The sequence below is a fragment of the Hippocampus zosterae genome, chromosome 4 (genome assembly GCF_025434085.1).
Source record: "Hippocampus zosterae strain Florida chromosome 4, ASM2543408v3, whole genome shotgun sequence".
Lineage (NCBI taxonomy): Eukaryota > Metazoa > Chordata > Actinopteri > Syngnathiformes > Syngnathidae > Hippocampus > Hippocampus zosterae.
The window spans coordinates 18,359,023-18,380,000 of NC_067454.1; the positions used below are offsets into that span (position 1 = coordinate 18,359,023).

A 20,978-nucleotide genomic window follows, 5' to 3' on the forward strand; every position below is an offset into this window, starting at 1 on the left:
GCCCGGGGAGAACATGCAAACTCCACACAGGGAGGCCGGAGCTGGAATCGAACCCGGTACCTCTGCACTGTGAAGCCCACGTGCTAACCACTGGACTACCTGGCCGCCCATGAACCAGTCAGTGACGGCCAAACGGGCGTGTCATAACTAACTGACATGTTGTGTGTGTCTTAACCTCCATGGCAGAGGCTCCGTTGAACCCCTGATACTGATTCAATGAAACCCTAAGGTTCGATCGAACCAGGGTTAAGAACCACTGTTTTAGACTAACCGGTGAAGAAAGGTGTGCACCTAATTACAAGGAATATTGTTCTGTTTTTATTTCACCTGCCAAGAAATGTACTGTTGTGACATGTAGAAAGAAAAGAATATTTATATGGGCTTGTCTTTTAGAATCCGTGCTTCAGTAGAAATAATTAGAGGGCAACCAAGTTGAAATTGTACAGAGTTGTGTGCACTGCAGACCTCCAAAACGATGGCGACAAACAATGTAGCAGCTTCGATTCCCATTCCAAGCTATGGTGATTTCCATTGTTCGTGCTGTGCTATAAGATTCACTGACAATCAGCACATTTTGTGGGTCCAAAAACTTATTGGCAGCACCAAAGAAGTACTTGCAACTAGTGTTGCCTCCATAGGTATGTACAATTGTTGCAAAGTAAACGTTTACATTTTAACTCATTTTCACTACACAGTATTACTTATAAATGGAAAGAAGAGTGGAGCAGAAGTTTATCAGGAACAAAAAGTACTCAAAAATTTATTCACTGGCAAATTTACTGGTCACACATGAATGCCACCATTAAGGTGCAGTCTATAGGCCTGAAACTGATACTTTTAGCAGAACGGTACTCCCTAATGTGCGACATTTTTACGCGTGAAAAAAGTATGTTCTTGAGGTTGTTGGACCCCATTTTTTAAAAGTTCACCCCCCACCCCCGATGCTGGTCATGGAACTAAAAAACGGAAGCCAGTTTTATTAACTCCATGGCCAACAGTTTATAATGTATAATATATGTTTTATTTGTACATATTTCCAAACTCATGTTTGTATAGTCCGATGAAACAAATGTTGTACTTAATGTCCATAATCCCAAAGTATATGTTAGTTCACAATACCGTTCATAGACAAAAGAACATAATTCCAGCAGTGAAGTATGGTGGTGGCAGCATTATGCTGAAGGACTGTTTTTCTTCTTTTGGAACGGGGGCCTTGGAAAAGTAAATAGAATTCTAAAGTCAGCTTGATTGGATTGAAGTGCATTGTATTCTATGATAAGACTCTTACATGAATAAAATCCCTTCCCTAGTAACATTCAGAACAAAATGTATCATGAATGTTTTTCTTCCAATACGCTGCATAATCACTGTATTGTGATATTATAGGTGTGCAGGTACGCAAACGACAAAATATGCCATGCATTCTTACTGGCGATGTTCACGTCACAAATCTTGTTACCATTTCCCATCCTGCTGTCCTGTGTGTCATGTTTGCTGGGAGGCAGCCTCCTGATGATGATGTCACGGTGGATAAATAATTAGGCCACTGCATTGACGGCTGTTTTTTTACATACAGTAGTAGTCGGTGTTCATACTTTCATTACCGACAAAGACAACTCAATGAGAACACATTATTGTGACAATGGATGTGTGTTAGGACATCAGAGGAAAACAGTCAGGAAGAAAACAATTATATGTGACTTGCTTGATTAAATCTCATCAGTGTGAGACGAGTAAGAGCTGATAATAGAGTGATAACAGACAATAGACACTGAACTTCAGCCAGGGCTGTCTCATTCATTTGTCATGATTTAATTTCACTGTAGAAATAGCTATCAATCATCTTGATTTTCCTCGAGTGAGTGAGCAAAAATAAAACTATTCTGGGTCGGTTGAAATCCACCAGCACCAGCTATTTTGCAAACGACATTTATTACATTGCGTTAAAAGTTACAAATGTAGTGATCCCAACACGTAATCTTGTCCGACATATGCTCTTCTACTCTGTTTGATTTGTCATTGTTGTTCAATGTTCATCCTATTTACAAATAACCGTATAACAAATGTTCATACACTACAGCAGGCACGCCATCGCAACCTATATTATCATCGTCATCATCATCATAAACATCACCGCAGAACAACATTAATAGAATGAATGTACAGTACACGGGAGAAAGTCGGAACAGCCCCTCATTAAAAAAACACGTTTATAATGGTAAATCCCTTCTTTCATTCAATTGAATCCGTCACATAAATGCACTGCATAAATGTAAATGAACTAGGTGTCATACTCTATGATCTATGTGCTGTAGTTCTATGAGCACCCAGTCGTGCCTAGGCAACGGCGTGAACGCGCATGTCAGCCTGGCTCGCCGCAGAGCCTCAGCTGCCTCTGTTGCCTCGGCTTCGACGATTAATCGCGAGGATGGCGTTGACAGCGAGAGGCGACGGATGGGCGCTTTAACTCTCGTAAATGGATGACACAGTCATATGAAATTACATTCTTAAAGCTGGAAAATACCCCCTCCCCGCCCCCTCCACCCTACAACCACTACGTCTGTGGAGCAAGACGACGTTGCGAGGCCGTGGACAACTCGAACGTTTACTGATGGAATCTCCAGTTGCTGGTAGATGGAGAAACCGACATAGTGGACTCGTGAATAATTAAGAACGGCATCTGCTGCTGCTCAAAAAAAGAAGAAAGAAAGAAAAATAGAAAGCAACATGCATCTGCATCAGGTGCTGACGGGAGCGGTGAACCCGGGGGATTGCTGCTACTCGGTGGGGAGCGTGAATGACGTCCCGTTCACGGTGAGTTTCTAGTTGGATATTATTTGACTTTAGTTTATGTTAACTCGTGACGGGCTTAGTGGGTGGTTAGCTAGCTAGCCTCATACAAGCTGCTGCACGGGGGCGAACCAGACCGCTGAAGCTAAAGCTATCGGCTAACCGGGTAAGAAGCTAGCAAATATGCCGCACTGTAAGAATCCCAAACACTCGAGACTTCCCCTGCCTTCCTCATTGATAGTCTGCATTGCGTTGAAAAACATCTTCAATTACTGACCTTTTCACACAAATATCGACACTCGTCAATTACTGCCATTATTTATGCAGCGGTTTTAATACCAGCAACTCAATGACCTTTAGAAGCATGTTGTCACGTTACAATTACTGCAAGGGAATCCCTTTGCGCATCCATTATCGTAACTAGAAAACACTGTACTCTATGGTGGTCTAAATGTTATCGTGCTCATAACGAGGAGGGGGCTGTGTGTTGAGCGTATTGGGTTGTAGAAGTGGCTTAGCTCGCAACCATTTGGCGTTAAATCCTCCTCACGGATCATTAGCTCCCTGTCATCCAGCATCAGCCATGACGTAGACGACCTTATATGGATACACACGTGCTGCAACATTCAGTGAGTCTCGGAAATAATGCCAAACTCATGCGATGCTTATGAAACATCGTAAATGCACATTTTCTCTCATAGGCAGGGTTCTCAGGCAAGCAAATTGTCCCTAGGCTAGTTGTTGCAGTGGTGAAAGCAGTGGCATTCATGTGGACTAGCGCTAGACACCTCTCGGGCTCAACTCCCTCTGGGTTACCTAGACTGTGGTCGTGTAACAGTTATGGGGGGTTCAATTGTGCCTGTGCCATGTGTGCATAGAAAACAATACTTCACCTCCTGTAAAACAAACATTCTGGGGTTGTTTTGCTAAACACAGCACAGGGTGTATTCAAGATTTGGTGGGTGCAAAGAAATCTCAAAACTATCCTGACACTTTGGTGCAAAATGTGCTGCCCCATGACATAACTGACACCTTGAAAAAAACTGAAGCATCCAATCTGGAGAAGGCACCCTTAAAACCTGAGGTTAGAATACTTTACTCATGGATAGTGGGCCAAAATATCTGTTGATACAAAAGCCTTGATTAAAAAAATTGAGTGATAGTTATGTTGTTTGTGTGGACAAGACCACACTTTTGTTAAAGCTGATCATGTGTCTCAGAGTAGGTTTATTTTGTTCTTAGTTTGCGCACAAAATCTGAAACAGTTGTCTGTAAAAACGAAGGACTTCAACGTATGATGATATGGAAATACATCACAATAAAAAATTCAGTGACTGATGGCAGCTATCAATGGGCTTGTGCTGCTCAGAGGAGTATTGTCTAGCGCTTGTCCAGCAAAAATGACTTGTATGACTTACATCATGTGTCAGGGGAATGAAAAAAAAAAGGCTTTTAAATAAGAGCCAAAGGACAAACAGGTGGTCTGCAGGCGCATACAGTCTAGTTCCTCACTCCCCAAATTGACATTGCCAACTACTTGACTGGCATGCATCCTACCGCAGTCGTCTGTCATTTTTGGCTCTGTGTGACCAGGGATCGTTCACTAAGTTGTCTGCACACAAAGCTTAAAAAAATATGGCGGAAAAGCAACCATTCTAAGTTGATCGAAGCATCACATTATGCTGATAACCGTGTCTTGGTATGCTCGTAATTTTAACCATCATTGAGAACATGGTTAGGGTTCTTGTCTTGAGGCTACTGCTCACTTTTTTTTTTTTTTACACCACTCCCAACTACTTACTTAATGTTTTTGAATTTATCATGATCGTTTTCAAAGTGGTGTATAATGGCAAATGTGAACTGTGCCACGTAAGATATGCTGCATTTGTTATGTTTACCTTGGACAATAGGAAATGTTATTATGCACGTTTTACCTGTTTTTTGTTTTATTGGTTGGTTAAGTGTTGAATTATTAAATTCCTTGCTAATATCATTATCTCTACTCCATTACACCTCCAATCATGCTTATTTTATTCAAGTTCAGTGCATTCTCATCGTTGAGATGCAACCCAATAATGGGTTGGAATAAATGGGTCATATTTTCTCATAATTTACTGTTGCTGACTATTGTTCTTTGTGTGAATAGTATCACTCCATTAAGTCTCTTTATGCAGAACATTTCACCAAAAAAACAAAACGGGGAAAAAAAAAATGAGGACTACTCATAGTAAAACAAAAAGTCTCGGGGAACCACTTGGTTAAAAAAACAGTCTCTCAATGTCCACGGCAGTCCATCGTGCTGCTTACAGAAGCCATGCTGCAATATAAATATAAAAAGGCCGATACAGCGTGACGATAGCTTGGATGCAGTCAAAGTACATTTCGGGGATGTAGACGGTCTAAATACTCCTCAAGAGATCTCGCTGAGCTGAAAATGTTTAATTTGGGATAAAAATATATTTTCAGCTCAGGCTTTTGACTGCGACAGCCAATCTCTTGCAGGAAAGTGTTGGGAGTAGCTGCAGCAGCAGAACATGTCTGCATGATTGAGTTAGGCACTGGGAATAGGAGGCATTGGATGGAAGAAAGACAGAAGTGATCCCTCATTCGCTTCCTCTTATCTAAACCCACTCTCCTTGCCGCAGTCAGTGCATGACAGCATTCACACATTTCTTCGATTAAAACAAACAAACAAAATAACAACAGACTTTGTTCTAAAAAAATAAATAATCTCTATGAATCTACTGCATTCCCCTCTCTTACGGTTTGAGTATTTTCAGAATTGCCATTAAAAAATGCTCTTCGCAAACAAAGATGTCTCCTGATCTCATAGGTACTATAAAAGTGATGCAATGACAAAGGTGCCCTCCAGGAAACGGGAATTGACTCTCGTGTAAAATCACCACTTGGGTTTCCCAAAATTGAGCAAGGACAAACATTTTTACTGGAAACCATTCGAAATCTCTCATTGCGTCATTCACGAAGTTTGATTTTTTTTTTTCTGATTCCACACTAATGATTGTGTTACTCTGTCACGTTACTGGTCATATTTATCTAATATTTATCCAGAGTAAGCTCCATTCTTAGTGTAAACATTGACCAGACTGACAAGGAGCGTCATACTTACCGATGTCCATCTGTTAATTAGGTTGAAGGCGAATTCCTGCTTTGTGAAACATGACAACACAGTTGATGGGATTGTGATCCTGCAGGGTGAACAGTTCTAGTGATCATAATTATGATATTGGAGTTGACGTAGAGTATATTGTCCCCAAGCAGTCAAAATAGATCCACATCCTCACCAAAATGGAACGGGTTCATCTTGGGCCCAAGCACAAACCCTCAGCAAAGTTTTCTTCATATTGGCTATTTATATAGTTATTTATTTCGTTGATTATTTGGAGCAAGCCATCTGCTTTTATCGGTCTTATTTCCTGTTGTTTAAATTGTAGTTCTCATGTCGAAATACCTGCTAGTCTACTGTGCAAAAAGTTTAAATCAAAACAACTCAAAAAGCGGTAGCCTAACTTGCACAGTCCTCCTGTCGAGTGTATTTATTTGCAAAGTAGAATACGAGCCTGTGATCGGAGTGTGGTCAGCGATGGTATAGCGGGTACACGCGCCTAATTTGTGTGCAGGCAGCGTGGGTTCAGTTCACACTCAATGACTGTGTGTAGGTGATGGTTCAGGAAACGATTGGTTGTCTATCTCCATTTTACACCCTGCGACTGATTGGCGACCGGTTTAGGGTGTAGTCCACCCTTCGACTAAAGTTAGCTGTGATAGGTTCCAGCATCTCTCGACCCTGAACAGAATAAGCAGTCTTGAAAATGGATGGATAGAAGTGGTTGTTTTCCCATGTGCAGAGATGCTGATCATCCCAGCAAAGACAGTCAGTATTAAATTTGATACCAGAGGTGATAAGTGGTCTATTTTTATACTGCTGGTGCTGATATTGTAAATCCTTCAAAACAACTACACTGTATTCGTCAAGGAGATTCATAATGTGCTTCCAATAATGCTGTCATTCTACACCATACTGCCGCGCATCAGCATTATGCTCTGAAAAGTAACAAACAGTCCCTGTTTGCACACTTTTTCCTCAGCACCTTGTTTGTGATGCATGAGACTGTAGCGCATGCAGGTGATGAAAGAGAAACAGGACACACAAACCAAATGATCAAAGATGTGGTGAGAGACTCCAGTTCGTGACCGGTGTACTCATGTTTACTTGTCTGGCTCAGAGCCTTGCTAGGTGGAAATTACTCACTGTCATAGAGAGTTAAAGGCAATCTTCATCCTCTACACAGCAGCCTCAGACAGTGCGTGACGGTGACCGCGTTTTAATTCAGAGTCGTAATGTGCTGCAGCAGATGCAGCAAGGGACTAGTAATGCACAGACTGCAGTTTTCCTTTTACTTGCCTCTCGCGTAACGCGTGCAAAGAGTCATCTTGCTTCAACCACCGGGGCCATAACCGCTACGATTAGTTTGTTTTTGAGTGGTGACAGTAAAGCTTCCCCATTGTGTGACTCAGTGGTTCTCAGCCTCGCCTCCTATTCTCCTGAATAATGAAAGACACAAGCTGCTTTTCAGGCACTGCTGTTGCTCTGAGGCCAATTTACCTTGCTCTTTCGAATTTAAATTTTAACAGAGATCAAGTTTTGCCTCTGACCCAGATTAGTTTAAACTGTTGATATGCTTTCTCCGACATATTGTCATCATTATATATTAGATTAGGTATTAATAATAATAATACGGGCGGCATGGTGGTCCAGTGGTTAGAGCGTCGACCTCACAGTGCAGAGGCCGTGGGTTCGATCCCGGCTCCGGCCTCCCTGTGTGGAGTTTGCATGTTCTCCCCGGGCCTGCGTGGGTTTTCTCCGGGTACTCCGGCTTCCTTCCACACTCCAAAGGCTGATTGAACACTCCCCAGGTGTGAGTGTGAGCGCGGATGGTTGTTCGCCTCTGTGTGCCCTGCGATTTTTTGCTTTACTTTTTGCTTTTGTATAAATGATATACAGTACATGCCAAACTATTTTTCTGCACCTCGCTATTATTATTCAGTTTTTTCTTTTTTCTTCTTTTTTTTTCAAATAAGAATCATTAAAAGCGCATTTTAATTTGAATCTTTTCATTTCCAGGCCTATGGCTCAGGTTGTGATGTAGTGATCTTGGCGAGTGACTTCGAGTGTGTGCAGATAATCCCAGGAGCTCAGAATGGGAACATTCAGGTGGGCTGTGTGGAGTGCTCCCATCAGCTTGGCAGGGTAAGTGTTGACCTCACACTCAAATTCATTCCCTCTTGTAATGAGTTGTTTTCTTTCACACTTTGTCGGCAGTCAAACCACAGCACACATGATAAGTGTGAAAGTAGTTAAAATTCTGTGCAGGTTTAACTTTGTTGGCCACAGCTCTTAAAGTGTGGCCCGCTCTTAAAAGGCAGCAGATAGAAGAGGACAGAGAACAAGAAGAAAGACTAAATGTTACTGTTGCTGTTCTTTTGTTACGATGGTGTTGATAATTACACTAAACTCTCTTGATTCATCTTTTTAAAGTCAATAAATTGCCATCAGGCTTCGTGTTCATCTTAATACATTTTCAAGACATTCTCCGGTCTATTTTGTGAAGATATTTTTTTGTTCAAATGTGACTTTTTAGAAAACAATAAATTTCACTAGACTTCTTCATGGCTTTGAAATGATGCTTTTATATAGATTGCTGCCTCCTACGGAAACACAGTCTGCATCTTTGAACCTCTATCTACCAACCCAAACAAACGCCACAAGGTAGGCAGACAAACGGTTATTGAATAAAAATGGTTGTTGAAGATATATAAAATATGATGAAGTGAGCGAGGGAGCCAATAACATTGCATGGTGTGTGTGTGTGTGTGTTGCTCTCTTGTCACTAACAGCAGCTTAACTATCAGTGGCAAAAGACAGGGCAGTTCTTCCTTGATGCCATCACCTACAACCTGGCGTGGGACCCACAGGGTATGCCAATGCTTTCTGTGCGTTTAAATCAACCTGCTAATGTTTTTCTTTCCAAAAACAGACTAATTGAATCCTCTCCACACACCACTTGTACTCCCTTACCACCTTTATTACCCTGAAGAACTCCCCCAATTGTGTATTATGTATCCCCCATAATACACGTGATGCTCCGTGCTCTTAAGTCCTCAACTTGGCCGTGAGATGTGTCACCTAGTGCCTTTGTTTCCTCAGGGAACCGTATCCTAGCAGCAACCGAGCGTCTTCAGCTGTGGGCTCCACCGCTGGCGGACACCTTAATCGAGGAGGAGGATGGCCAGGCGTCTGAGGACAAGCTCCATCCTGTTCTAAATGACTGGAACTGTGTCTGGCAGTGCAAGTGCGTCTTGTTTATGCATCTCTAGTGTAGTGGACAAGGGGAAATGGGTCCTTTTAATCTCATTTTGCAGTAAACCTCAAATCTAGTTTGAATCTTTAAAAATGAGAGAATATTTTAAGGGGTTTTTTTAATAGCCAAGCGCATTTGTGGAATGCTTCAAATTGAGCATGTGCCGCTGTGAGTCATGTCATTTAACTTAAGTCAGTATCCATTCTGTAATTGTCATCTTGTGACAAACTTGCATGATCACTAAAACCACTAAAACAGGGAAATGACAGCTTTTAAAGCATAAGCAAAACAAAAAGAAAAACACTCACCGTTGCAAACGGGCTGCTCATGTGGAAGTGAGCTGTCTGTTGCATAAAGCTCATGTGACTGTGCGTCCGACAGGACTGCTGCATCTGTGCATGGTGCCAAGTGGTCCCCTGATGGAGAGTACTTCGCAACAGTTGGGAAGGTATGCACATAATGTGACTTTGCAAAATAAGGAAACCGTACTAAAGAACAAAGAATGATATTCATGTCCGTATTTATCTGCATTTGCGTGTTTGTCAATGTAGGATGACTGTTTACTCAAAGTGTGGTATCCCACCACCGGCTGGCGTTCTGCAGTGGTGGTCCAGGACCCTTCAGATAAGAAACCTCCTGCTGTTCACTTCTCTTTTGTTTACCTGGCCCATCCTCGCTCGGTCACCGGTATGTCCTGGAGGAAGACGAGCAAGTACATGCCAAAGTAAGAAATAAACCCACATGAGCAAAATGAAGTCCTGTAATTCCTTAAAAAATGTAGGTCAAGTGCATCCTTCATGTGTCGTCTTAGGGGTTCGGTGTGCAATGTTTTGCTGACATCTTGTGAGGATGGCGTGTGTAGACTGTGGTCTGAGACCCTGCTTCCAGAAGACAGCTTGCTAGGGGGCCAAATAACTGAGAACACACACTCGTTTAGCTCCAGCTTGCCAGGCTTGGCAGGCAATAAGGACAAGATTCAGCATGCCTTGGAGGTATCCAACATGGGATGCTTTTTATGACCTGAACAGAAATAATTTAGAGCAAAAATGTATTGTGTCCTTTGCTCCCTACAGCTTAACTATTAATTACTAATTTTGCTTCGTTTGAACAGTCTATTCACCACCTGAAGCATCTGCGTCGGGGAAGGCGACGATCATCTGCTTTGGTAGCTCACAGTGAGCTGCTCCCCTCTCAGCTTGGCACGCAGGATGCGCACACTCACCGCCACATTGCTCATCATGCCAACGCGTTGTGTCACTTCCACATTTCAGCCAGTATTAATCCCAACACAGGTAGCCTTTTCTCCGAAGCAGCTGTCTTGTCTCTCTTTCATATCTGTATTGATTTACTGTGTCTCGATGATCGATCTGTCTCTGCTTCCTCTTTATTCCTTGTTTTCACTCGCAGATATCCCCTTAATGCTGGCAGACTCTACACTCTTCAACACAGATGATGGCACCGGGGCAGGAGGATTTGTGGTTCATTGGCTCAATAATAAAGATCTAAGTTTCACCTGCTCAATGGATCTTTTTATGCTACAGCTCCGTAAGTTCTCTGAACAACAGTTAGAGCATGCCACAGAAGACCCCCTGGACCCTGAAGGATCCCCTTTGAAGTTTGACTTTGGTATGACCACAGTCCATTGGACAACCCTGAATGACTAATTCAATGCATATTTAGCACGAGCACATGATTAAACACATGTTGTTTGGACTTCTAGACCTGGATGAAATGTCTGACAAAGCCTCATCTGAACTTGGAGAGGAGGGCGAGCCAGGGGAGCAGGGAAGCACAAAGGCATCCTCACCAGGATCCAGCTCCAGCTTACCTTTGCCCTCAATGCTACTAGAGAGGAGGATGGAGATTCTAACCACAGAGTGGAATAAGAGTCCTGACATGCTGTTCACCATCCACCCAACTGACGGCTCGTTCCTTGTTTGGCATGTCAAGTACTTGGATGAATTTAACCAAGGCATCTTCAGGCAAGTTCAGGTAAGTACAGCTTTAATGAGACAAAAACATTGTGGTGTCCTGCTTTTAATGTCACCCAAGTGTAATTGTTGAGTATTTTTCCAATACATTAGCTTGCCTGCTTTTAATCCTGATTACTGTGCCACATGCTCATTCAGGCATACAGGACACTCACTGGTGATTATTGTGGAGGAGGATTTGCCTCTTTCAGGAAGCTAAATAAGGCAGCCAAAGTATTGCAGTCATTTCTCAGTATCGTAGCGCAGTTTAGATCTGTGACAGTGTGCATTTAAATTCATTATGATTATTTTGGAAATGGAGAATGTTTGATACAGCGTTTGCTTTTCCTCTTTTTAATAATTATCAAACGTATGCAGTTTATTGTTATGCCTGGGAAGCAGTTGTTATTCTGTACATCAAATCAGTATCAACAATTGTGGTTTTCTTTCCTTCAAATGTGCCTACAGGTGTCCTTTTCCTCCCGTATCCCAGTGGCATTTCCTACAGGTGACGCCAACTCTCTGAGTAAAAACATCCTGATGTATGCCTGTACTTTGACCGAGAGGGAGAGTTTCAGGGCAGGCGAGCAGGGAAGGACGGGTCAACATGTTGCTCACTCTGCCTCAGCCTCGGCTGGCCTTGGTTTTCCTGCCTTAGCCTCCTCTTCTCCTAATCTGGGCACCAGTCCTGCCGTCATGATGGTCTCCAAGCATGTTGACGGATCTCTTAACCAGGTGTGTGTTATTGTGTGTTTGTGGTGCAGAGAAGTCTCTGAACACCAGCTTTTGTATGCTAGCAGAATCATTGAAAAAAAAAAATGGCATTTTTTCCAGTGGGCTGTGACATTCGCAGAACGCTCTGCCTTCTCCAACGTATTGACCGTGTCCCACAAATTTCGCTATTGTGGCCACCGTTTCCATCTGAATGACCAAGCCTGTCACACAGTGCTGCCACTGCTGCTCACGTCCTCGCACCATAATGCACTGCTTACACCTCCCTCGGCTCCTGGCAGCATGGATGGGGAACAACCTCCCACCTTTCCCCTTCCAAAGGGACTCCCTAGGTAAGGGGCAAAGAAAACGCACTATGTACTCATACAGGAACCAGAAGAGGTAAGGACAATAAAAGTCACAAGTATTTCTCGATTTGTTTATCAGAAAGCAGCTTCGCAATGCAGCAACAAGGACCTTCCACGACCCCAATGCCATCTACAGCGAACTCATCTTGTGGAGAGTGGATCACATTGGACCCCTCTCATGTACCGGAGGGGTCTCTGAACTGGCTCGGATCAACTCTCTGCACACCTCTGCTTTCAGCAATGTTGCTTGGTTACCGTCACTAGTTCCCAGCTCTGTACTTGGTAAACATGACACAGTTGTCAAGTCAAGTCAAGTCAACAGTATTTATAGAGCACTTTCAAACAGCCATCGCTGCATACAAAGTGCTGTACATGGAGCGATTTAACATATACAATAAACAGTAAGACGAATCAGTAATAAGTAATAAGTAATAAGGCGGTAGAAAGCACCAAGCAGTAAAATCAAGAGCAAATCTAAGACATGCTGAGTCAAACGCCAAAGAATAAAAGTGAGTTTTGAGGAGGGCTTTAAAGATGGGCAGCGAGGAGGCTTGCCGAATGTTCAGTGGGAGGTCATTCCAGAGAGATGGACCAGCAACAGAAAAGGCTCGATCCCCTCTGAGCCTCAGTTTAGTTCTTGGTACGTCTAGCAAAGACTGGTCCACAGACCTGAGGCGCCGGGCAGGGGTGTAGGGGCGTATGAGCTCAGAGAGGTAAGGTGGCGCGAGATTATTCAGAGATTTGAAAACAAAGAGGAGGATCTTAAAAATAATTCTAAAATGAATGGGGAGCCAGTGAAGGTATGCCAAAGTAGGAGTTATATGCTCCCTCTTACGAGTACCAGTCAAGAGGCGAGCAGCGGCATTCTGTACCAGCTGAAGGCGCTTGATGGAGGACTGGCTGACTCCAAAGTACAGGGCGTTGCAGTAATCGAGCCGGGATGTGACAAAGGCATGAATTACTGTCTCAAAGTGTTCATGTGAGAGGAAAGGTTTTATTTGGGCCAGCTGTCTAAGGTGAAAGAAGCTGGATTTAACAACGGCACCAATTTGCCGATCGAGTTTGAAATCACTGTCCAGTTTAAGTCCCAAGTTTGAGACCGTTGATTTCAGATAAGGAGATAGGGGGCCCAAGTCTACAGGATGGAATGTACAAGGTCCACTGGGGCCAAACAATATCACCTCTGTCTTCTTTTCGTTGAACTTCAAGAAATTTTGTGCCATCCAGGTTTTGATTTCTTCCAGACAGGATAGGAGTGGCCTTAATGAGAAGGTGTCTTTCTTGCTCAGTGGGACATAGATCTGGCAGTCATCTGCATAGCAGTGGAAAGGAATACCATGTTTCCTTAAGATGGAACCCAATGGGAGCAGATACAGCGAGAACAGCAGAGGCCCCAGAATTGAGCCCTGTGGAACACCACATGACAGGGGAGCAGTGCGTGATTCAGAGCAGCCAAGGCTGACACAAAAGGTCCTGTCAGCTAGATAGGACCTAAACCAATCAAGAGCACTCCCGCCAATGCCCACCAAGTGCTGCAAACGAGTCAGCAGAATACTGTGATCCACTGTATCAAATGCTGCAGTTAAGTCCAATAAAACCAGACACACGTGGTCTCCAGAGTCATTTGCCAGGAGGATGTCATTAGAAACGCGTAACAGGGCTGACTCCGTGCTATGCATCGTCTTGAAACCTGACTGGAAGACCTCCAAGATGTTATGTTCATCCAAGAAAAGTTTCAGCTGCATGTGCACCACTTTTTCCAGAACAGTGCAGCCGCATTTCATTCAGTTCTATGAAGCTCTTATGCATTTGGTATTTACGCGTGCATGATATCAACGATTCAGATCATCAAAGTACCTTCAATGCCATGCAGTACTCAACTACAATATGCAATGGAAGTGAATACCTTGTCTCCATACGTTCTCCAGCTTTATGCATCAGTTTTAATTTAGCGTCCAACTATGTTTTGTTCCCTTCAGGAACGTACTGCAATAGTGCCAGTGCCTGCTTTGTGGCATCAGATGGTAAGAACCTGCGTCTGTATCAAGCTGTGGTCGATGCCAGAAAGCTACTTGATGAATTGTCGGATCCAGAAACATCTGTGAGTGGACTAACACACAAACGCCCACACACAAATGAAATGTGATCATCAGAATAATCATCAACAATAGTCACCTTCTTCCTCTGTTTGAATTGAAATATACTGTATTTTGGGCACTAACTTGCGTGTCAAATTTGAAAAAACGCACTTTAATACTGACCATATAATTCACACACATTGGAAAATCATTTTAACCAAAACATTAATTCTGAGAATTAATGTTTCTGCATCCTTATAATCATGTTGTGTTATGTTCAGAAATTAGTTGGTGAAGTGTTCAACATTGTCAGTCAGCAGTCCACTGCCCGACCTGGCTGTATCATAGAGCTAGATGTCATTACAAACCAGGTGAGCCATTGCTCTATATTTCACATCAGCCTCCTGAGAAAAAAAATCCAAATCTTGAAATCTCAAAATTGTGTACACAGACCATATAAATAAATGTTTTCTATTTCCATGTAAAACACAGTGTGGAGCCAACACCCAGCTGCTGCATGTCTTCCAAGAGGACTTCATTCTAGGTTATAAGCCTCAAAAGGAACCAGATACACACCCAACTGCTTTTCCATCTGGTGAAGGTGCACTACATCATCTGATTAATGCTGCATGTCGATACTTTCAGAAAATTTGCAAATCAGAGTAAAATGTTTTCGAAGATTGCATTAATTATACTCTTCTGAAACCAGATTACCACCCTCCTCCGTTTTCGGAGAAATTTTTCCTGGTGGTGATAGAAAAGGATCTCAACAGGAACTCAGTGCTACAAATGTGGCACCTGCACCTTCAGTCTGTCCAGGCGTGTGTTGGTAAGAGGGTGCATCTGATATTTATTGTAATTAAAGCATTGTTTTCTGGTTTTACTTTATTGTATTCAATCCAATAATCGTTTCTCCGTTCTAAAATAGAGGTGGAAGACAGCTTTAATCTTAATGTATCATTGTGTCCAGATGATCTGAACCAAGATTCTAGCTTCCAGAGCCAACTAATGGTTCCCAATCAAGTTGTGAACCCTGACTCATCTCCGGAGACCTCCCCTATCAGACCTCTTCCTCGCTCAGCCTCCACGATCAACTTGCAGTCAGCCAGCAAACTCATCCTTAGTTCCAAACTGGTGTATAGCAAGCGACTAGACCTGCCCCATGGAGTCGAGGTTACCAGAGCCACACCGTCTGCTGGTAAGCCTCAGCATCGTCCTCACTCGTGTCATGCACAAATTGCAAGAATTGGACTTCAAATCTGTTTGGTTAGTATTGATTAATAAATAGAAATGTGTTGCAAATCATTGACATACTAAATAGGTACAGATAAAGAGGAGATTTTCTGTCACCACATGTAACAGATTCTTTCCATTTTTCTAATTTGTTTTCCCCGCTTCTTTTAGGCCATCTCAGTTCCTCCTCCATCTACCCTGTATGCTTGGCTCCTTATCTGATTGTGACTACCTGCTCAGACTCTCGGGTGCGATTCTGGCGTTGTGCCGTAGAGGGTGAGCATGGAGATAGTGACTATGACCAGGACAAGCGGATGTACCGCTGGGAGCCGTGGGCTCTAATGAACGAGGAGGAAGACAACAACAGCGCTGTGTTTGTGTCGGGACGGCCTGTTGCCGTGTCATGCTCCTACATTGGTAGGCTGGCTGTGGCTTTTAAACAACCACGTCAAGGACAGGTAAGGTATTTGATTAAATAGATGATTTCATTTATTCAGGTGCAATGACTTTTTAAAATATTTATAATATTTAACAAACCACATGTACAAGAAAAACATCGTAGCTCTCCAGCAGGATCTTGGCATCTCCAAAATCACAACTTTTCAGAAAAATCCCCATTTAACGCCATGTTGCTTAAGTGACCAAGTACCGTGTTGTCTAACATTAATTGCCAAATAAAGTCGGTAAATACAAATGAAAGCGCCTGTGTGTGATGTAGTACTGGTAAGTACGATCTCAATGCCGATTGGCTGTCACCAATGACTCGGACTGACTGTGCCCGCCTGAAATGATGACGGTATGATGACTGACAGACTGACGTGCACACCACTGCTCATTGATTTAAATGGTACAGATTTACCACCGGCAGTAAATATCAAAGTCTGCACTCATGCCGAACCCCTGATTTGAAAGCCAAAGGCAAACAGCTGTGGTTATATTATCTTCCCAAACATTTTTTTCAAAAGGTCGAAGAGGCATATGACGTGTAATAAACAAAGTAATTTGCTTACTAAGGCAGAAAAGAATCCACATGCAAACTTACCTTTGTGAATGATAAATTCCTTTTCCACTGAAGCATTTCAGCTTTCATTTTTTAAGACATTTCATTTATACTACTTTGATTGTTTTTGTGGCATTTTATGTTGTATATTTTTTTCATAAATGTCCCCCCCCCCCCTAGATTTCTGGAAAAGAGTTCTCAATGCACGTGTCTATCTATGAATGTGAATCAACTGGTGGTTCAGAGTGGGTTTTGGAGCAAACTCTCCACTTAGAGGAATTTAACAGACCCTCATCAACATTGGACCCAAGAGTCAGTGTGGACTCCAACCTCTTTGTTTACAGCAGGTCAGGAGGATACTGCCTATGTCAGTAAGCTTCTTTACTGCTAACAGCTGTCTTAAATTTAAAAGGGAATTTCTCTCTGTACTAGATCGGACCTGTACATGACCAGAGACCACAACTCACCCAATATCAAGCATTACGTCCACCTGGATTGGTTGTCAAAAGAAGATGGCTCTCACATCCTTACAGTGGGGGTCGGATCCAACATTCTCATGTATGGTCGCATCTCTGGCATGGTTAATGAGCAGACAAGCAGCAAAGAGGGTGTGGCTGTCATCACCCTTCCTCTGGGGGGCAGTATCAAACAAGGGATCCGCTCTCGCTGGATTCTACTCAGGGCCGTGGACCTTCTGTCCTCTGTGGATGGCACTCCTTGTCTACCAGTTTCACTCTCTTGGGTGAGGGATGGCATCTTGGTGGTGGGCATGGATTGTGAGATGCACGTATATGCCCAGTGGCACCAGGACAAGAAGCCTGGTGAGGGAGAGGAGGGCAACCTGTCGTCTGCCGATATTGCTGGAGGTCAAACCACAGCTTCCTCTTCAGTCTTTGAAGGGAGAGCCAGGTCCAAGAGTGTGTTTGAAGGGAGCGCCGCCGTGGATGAGGCCCTACGTGCCCCGGCGGGACTTCAAGAGGGTGGACTTTTTGAGGCAGCTCACTCTTTGTCCCCGACTCTACCCCAGTATCATCCCACCCAGCTCCTTGAGCTCATGGATTTGGGAAAGGTTCGCCGTGCCAAGGTGAGTCTCCCTCATCCCCTAGTTAGAGTGGTTCTCAAACTTTTTACACCATGTACTGTATAAAAATGTTCTACATTAACTTTCTGCATGAACACTGTGCTTAAATGTAGGAAATTTGAAAAATAAATCCTGTAATAATGATTCAATTAAAATATTGCTCATAAATGTTTGATGAAAATTGTATCTAAATAATTATTTGAAAAACAAATTAATTGGATCTAAGTGAATTATACCTAATATGAACTGCACCTCAGCTGTACTCAACAATACTGCATGGTACTGGATTAAAACAAGTGTAAGGGGAAACATACATACCGGTACATTTCTTTGCAATGGTTTTTCTGTGTGTGCACCCACTAGTCTAATTACGATAGATTGCAGTTCTGGAATAAGAATGAAGAAGATGAATCAACATAAGTAAATTTTGAATTTAGTTCCCCATTCAGCCACTTTAACATTGATTATGCAAATTTTCAACACAGAATTTTTGATTCTTTAAAATCCTGCTAGAGGGAGCTTCCATTCCACTAATGTTACACAAGCCACACTTCAATAACCGCTGTTTAAATCGTGTGTCACTCTAATTTCCTGTATATGTTTATCTTTCTGTCAGGCCATTCTTGCTCATTTGGTGAAGTGTATTGCTGGGGAGGTTGCTGTAGTAAGAGATGTCGAGGCAGGTGAGGGTGGAGCCAGGAGACACTTGTCTCGAACCATCAGTGTGACTGGCAGCACAGCGAAAGACACCATCGTGGCCGGTCGTGACGGAGGGCGGGACTATACCGAAATCAACTCCATCCCCCCGCTGCCTCTCTATGCGCTCATGTTAGCTGACGAAGATACTTCCTTCAAGGGACCAGAAGACACTGTCAAAGGACCCAAAGTGGTCAATGGTGAGGCAGGGCACATGTCTGCCGAGGACCAATATGCTGACCTATTCCAGGTTTGTACGCAATGTAATCGAATGAATTTTGTCATTGAAGATTGACATCGATTTCTATTAAACACAGCACTGTGTTAACAGGTGCCGACAGTCACCACGGATGACTTTGTCAATTTTGCCACTGACAAACCAGAGAAGAAGTCTCGCGTTATCAACCTCTCTCAATACGGTCCTGCCTACTTTGGACCAGAGCATGCACAGGTATTAAGAAACAGAACACGCTTACAGTAAGACTGGAAAAAATGAGCTTGGTGTATCAGCTATGTATTGCCTTTTATTTTTATTTTTTTGTGACATGTAGAAACTGATGAGAATTTAAATGCTTTGATGGTTAATGAAATCATCAATGTTACTTATTAGAAACAGTCTAATAAAATAGCTACAACATTAAGCAGATTCATGACTTATGACCAACACATACAGTACCTTGTGTCTTTCTAGGTGTTGTCCAGTCACTTAATGCACTCCAGCCTCCCTGGACTAACCCGACTTGAGCAAATGTTCTTGGTGGCCCTGGCTGACACGGTAGCAACCACTAGTGCTGAGGTCACAAACTCCACTGATCAACAATACACAGGTCAGAAATGGTGTCAAGATGCTACTGTTTTTATTGTATCCCATGGAATATACACCATACAATTTGTGGTTTTGTGATGTTTAACTGATGCCATAATATCTATATCGATACAAGTTTATTCAAGCACTTTCATGTAGCATTATCCAAATGTCCTTGAAAATTAATCTCACCAAAAATGAAGAGTCCTTATGTTGCGAGTGTCCCTACTTAGTATGAAGAGAAAATGTTGTCCCGTGTTCTCATGCTAATTGAAAAATGTCATGAAATTACGATAATTTTTTCCAACAGGTACCACCAGTGCGCATATTTCTGAGTAGTTATATTGTAATTTGCCAGAACGTAAAGAGCCTTGGAAAGAGATCCTACAGTCTTTAGGTTGGTGAAAGGTTAGGAACATTATGATCAGCATGAATTTTCTTGATTGCGTGTTCCTGAACATTTGTAATCTTCAGCCATCAAATCTTTGTGCAAAATAACATTGTTTCTGCTTTTGCAGACTGCTCATTTCCTTATCTTTTTGTCTTTTCTCTGCAATTTATACTGTAATCCTATTTATTTAGTCTTTTGAGCAGAAGACATTAGCAGGTTGTTCCAGCACAGAGACGGTAAGAAGGTTCAGGGACAAGAGAAACTGAGCGACAGGAATGAACGAAATGTAGTGACACAAAAGGGCTTTTTTTCTTTTTTTGATTTTTTTTTAATAAAAAGTGTTTAAAGGGAAGTAAGTGCTCCTGCTGCAATGAATAAAAATGACACGAGTGGCACTAGTTGACAGCTACCTGGTGTGTTTGTAGGAGGCGAGGCTCTGGATGAGTGTGGACTGAGGTACCTGCTGGCCATGCGTCTTCATACTTGTCTGCTCACCTCTCTGCCCCCACTTTACCGCATGCAGCTTCTTCACCAGGGTAAAACACTTTGCTCTTAACACTGCTGTTTTATTTTATTTGATACGTTGACCTCTCCAGCTCAGTTAATCTTGACAGTTTCTTTCATGAAATCGTCACACCTTTTCTTGTTCTATCTGTCCTTGTTAGGTCTGTCAACCTGCCATTTTGCCTGGGCCTTTCACTCCGAGGCAGAGGAGGAGCTGCTGAATATGATTCCGGCCATGCAGAGAGGTGACCCCCAGTGGTCTGAGCTCCGAGCTGTTGGTGCTGGTTGGTGGATACGCAACATTAACACCTTGCGGAAAATGGTGGAGAAGGTACCTAGATATCCAAATTCTAAAAATTTTACTAATGTGAAAATGTGCCATTAAAAAAAAAAAACCTAACATTTGTTGTTTCAAGTCCTAAATATTTTTAGTTAACTTAAGAGACTAGTTCTTAAATGACTATTTTACAAAACAGTTTTGGTCACTGAGATTCTCACCAAATTGTTTAAATGTTACCTTCAAGTGCCTCTCCTGTTATTTAACTTTCATGTAAGAGCTAACAAAAATGATTCAAAGTAACACGCTTGCATGTCAAATGTTCTTGGACTTGAAGAATCGACAGTGTAGCTGTGTCACAAAATAATCTTCCCAAAACATTCTACAATTAAATACCCACCTAAATGAATTGCATTTGAGACTGGCATCTATCATTTCATTGTAAAAAGTGGAACCTCTTTATTTTTATGGTTGTATCAGTTGGGGAAAGCTGCATTCCAGAGGCACAATGACCCTTTAGATGCTGCTCTCTTCTACCTGGCCATGAAGAAAAAGGCTGTCCTGTGGGGACTCTTCAGGTGGGACTTTTTTGGGGTCTTTTTTTATTGTTGTTGTCTATTTAAAAAAAATAATTCCAGAAATATTGGTTTGCTTTCATTTGTATTTTTTTTAAACAATGTTTTATTTAAGGGTA

At 42.6% G+C, this 20,978-nt stretch overlaps 1 protein-coding gene across 5 annotated transcripts in view; it reads left to right on the top strand.

Annotated features, from left to right (window-relative positions):
* Positions 1-2,311: 2,311 nt before the first annotated feature.
* The window catches only part of dmxl2 (Dmx-like 2), a 38,776-nt gene continuing 20,109 nt past the window's right edge, over positions 2,312-20,978 (top strand). For 4 of the 5 annotated variants that reach the window (XM_052063704.1, XM_052063700.1, XM_052063702.1 and 1 more), the window contains exons 1-28: positions 2,312-2,814; positions 7,934-8,059; positions 8,507-8,578; positions 8,707-8,785; positions 9,017-9,161; positions 9,552-9,618; positions 9,722-9,894; positions 9,982-10,162; positions 10,282-10,462; positions 10,578-10,796; positions 10,891-11,162; positions 11,609-11,875; positions 11,975-12,204; positions 12,299-12,501; positions 14,199-14,320; positions 14,579-14,668; positions 14,790-14,898; positions 15,007-15,126; positions 15,268-15,495; positions 15,702-15,988; positions 16,711-16,877; positions 16,963-17,614; positions 18,228-18,557; positions 18,639-18,758; positions 18,999-19,134; positions 19,929-20,039; positions 20,169-20,338; positions 20,765-20,862. In XM_052063704.1, the coding sequence (XP_051919664.1) occupies positions 2,728-2,814; positions 7,934-8,059; positions 8,507-8,578; positions 8,707-8,785; positions 9,017-9,161; positions 9,552-9,618; positions 9,722-9,894; positions 9,982-10,162; positions 10,282-10,462; positions 10,578-10,796; positions 10,891-11,162; positions 11,609-11,875; positions 11,975-12,204; positions 12,299-12,501; positions 14,199-14,320; positions 14,579-14,668; positions 14,790-14,898; positions 15,007-15,126; positions 15,268-15,495; positions 15,702-15,988; positions 16,711-16,877; positions 16,963-17,614; positions 18,228-18,557; positions 18,639-18,758; positions 18,999-19,134; positions 19,929-20,039; positions 20,169-20,338; positions 20,765-20,862 (5,042 nt within the window). In that variant the 5' untranslated portion in view covers positions 2,312-2,727. The remainder of the gene's footprint in view (positions 2,815-7,933; positions 8,060-8,506; positions 8,579-8,706; positions 8,786-9,016; positions 9,162-9,551; positions 9,619-9,721; positions 9,895-9,981; positions 10,163-10,281; positions 10,463-10,577; positions 10,797-10,890; positions 11,163-11,608; positions 11,876-11,974; positions 12,205-12,298; positions 12,502-14,198; positions 14,321-14,578; positions 14,669-14,789; positions 14,899-15,006; positions 15,127-15,267; positions 15,496-15,701; positions 15,989-16,710; positions 16,878-16,962; positions 17,615-18,227; positions 18,558-18,638; positions 18,759-18,998; positions 19,135-19,928; positions 20,040-20,168; positions 20,339-20,764; positions 20,863-20,978) is intronic. The other variant, XM_052063701.1, reaches the window with a different exon arrangement.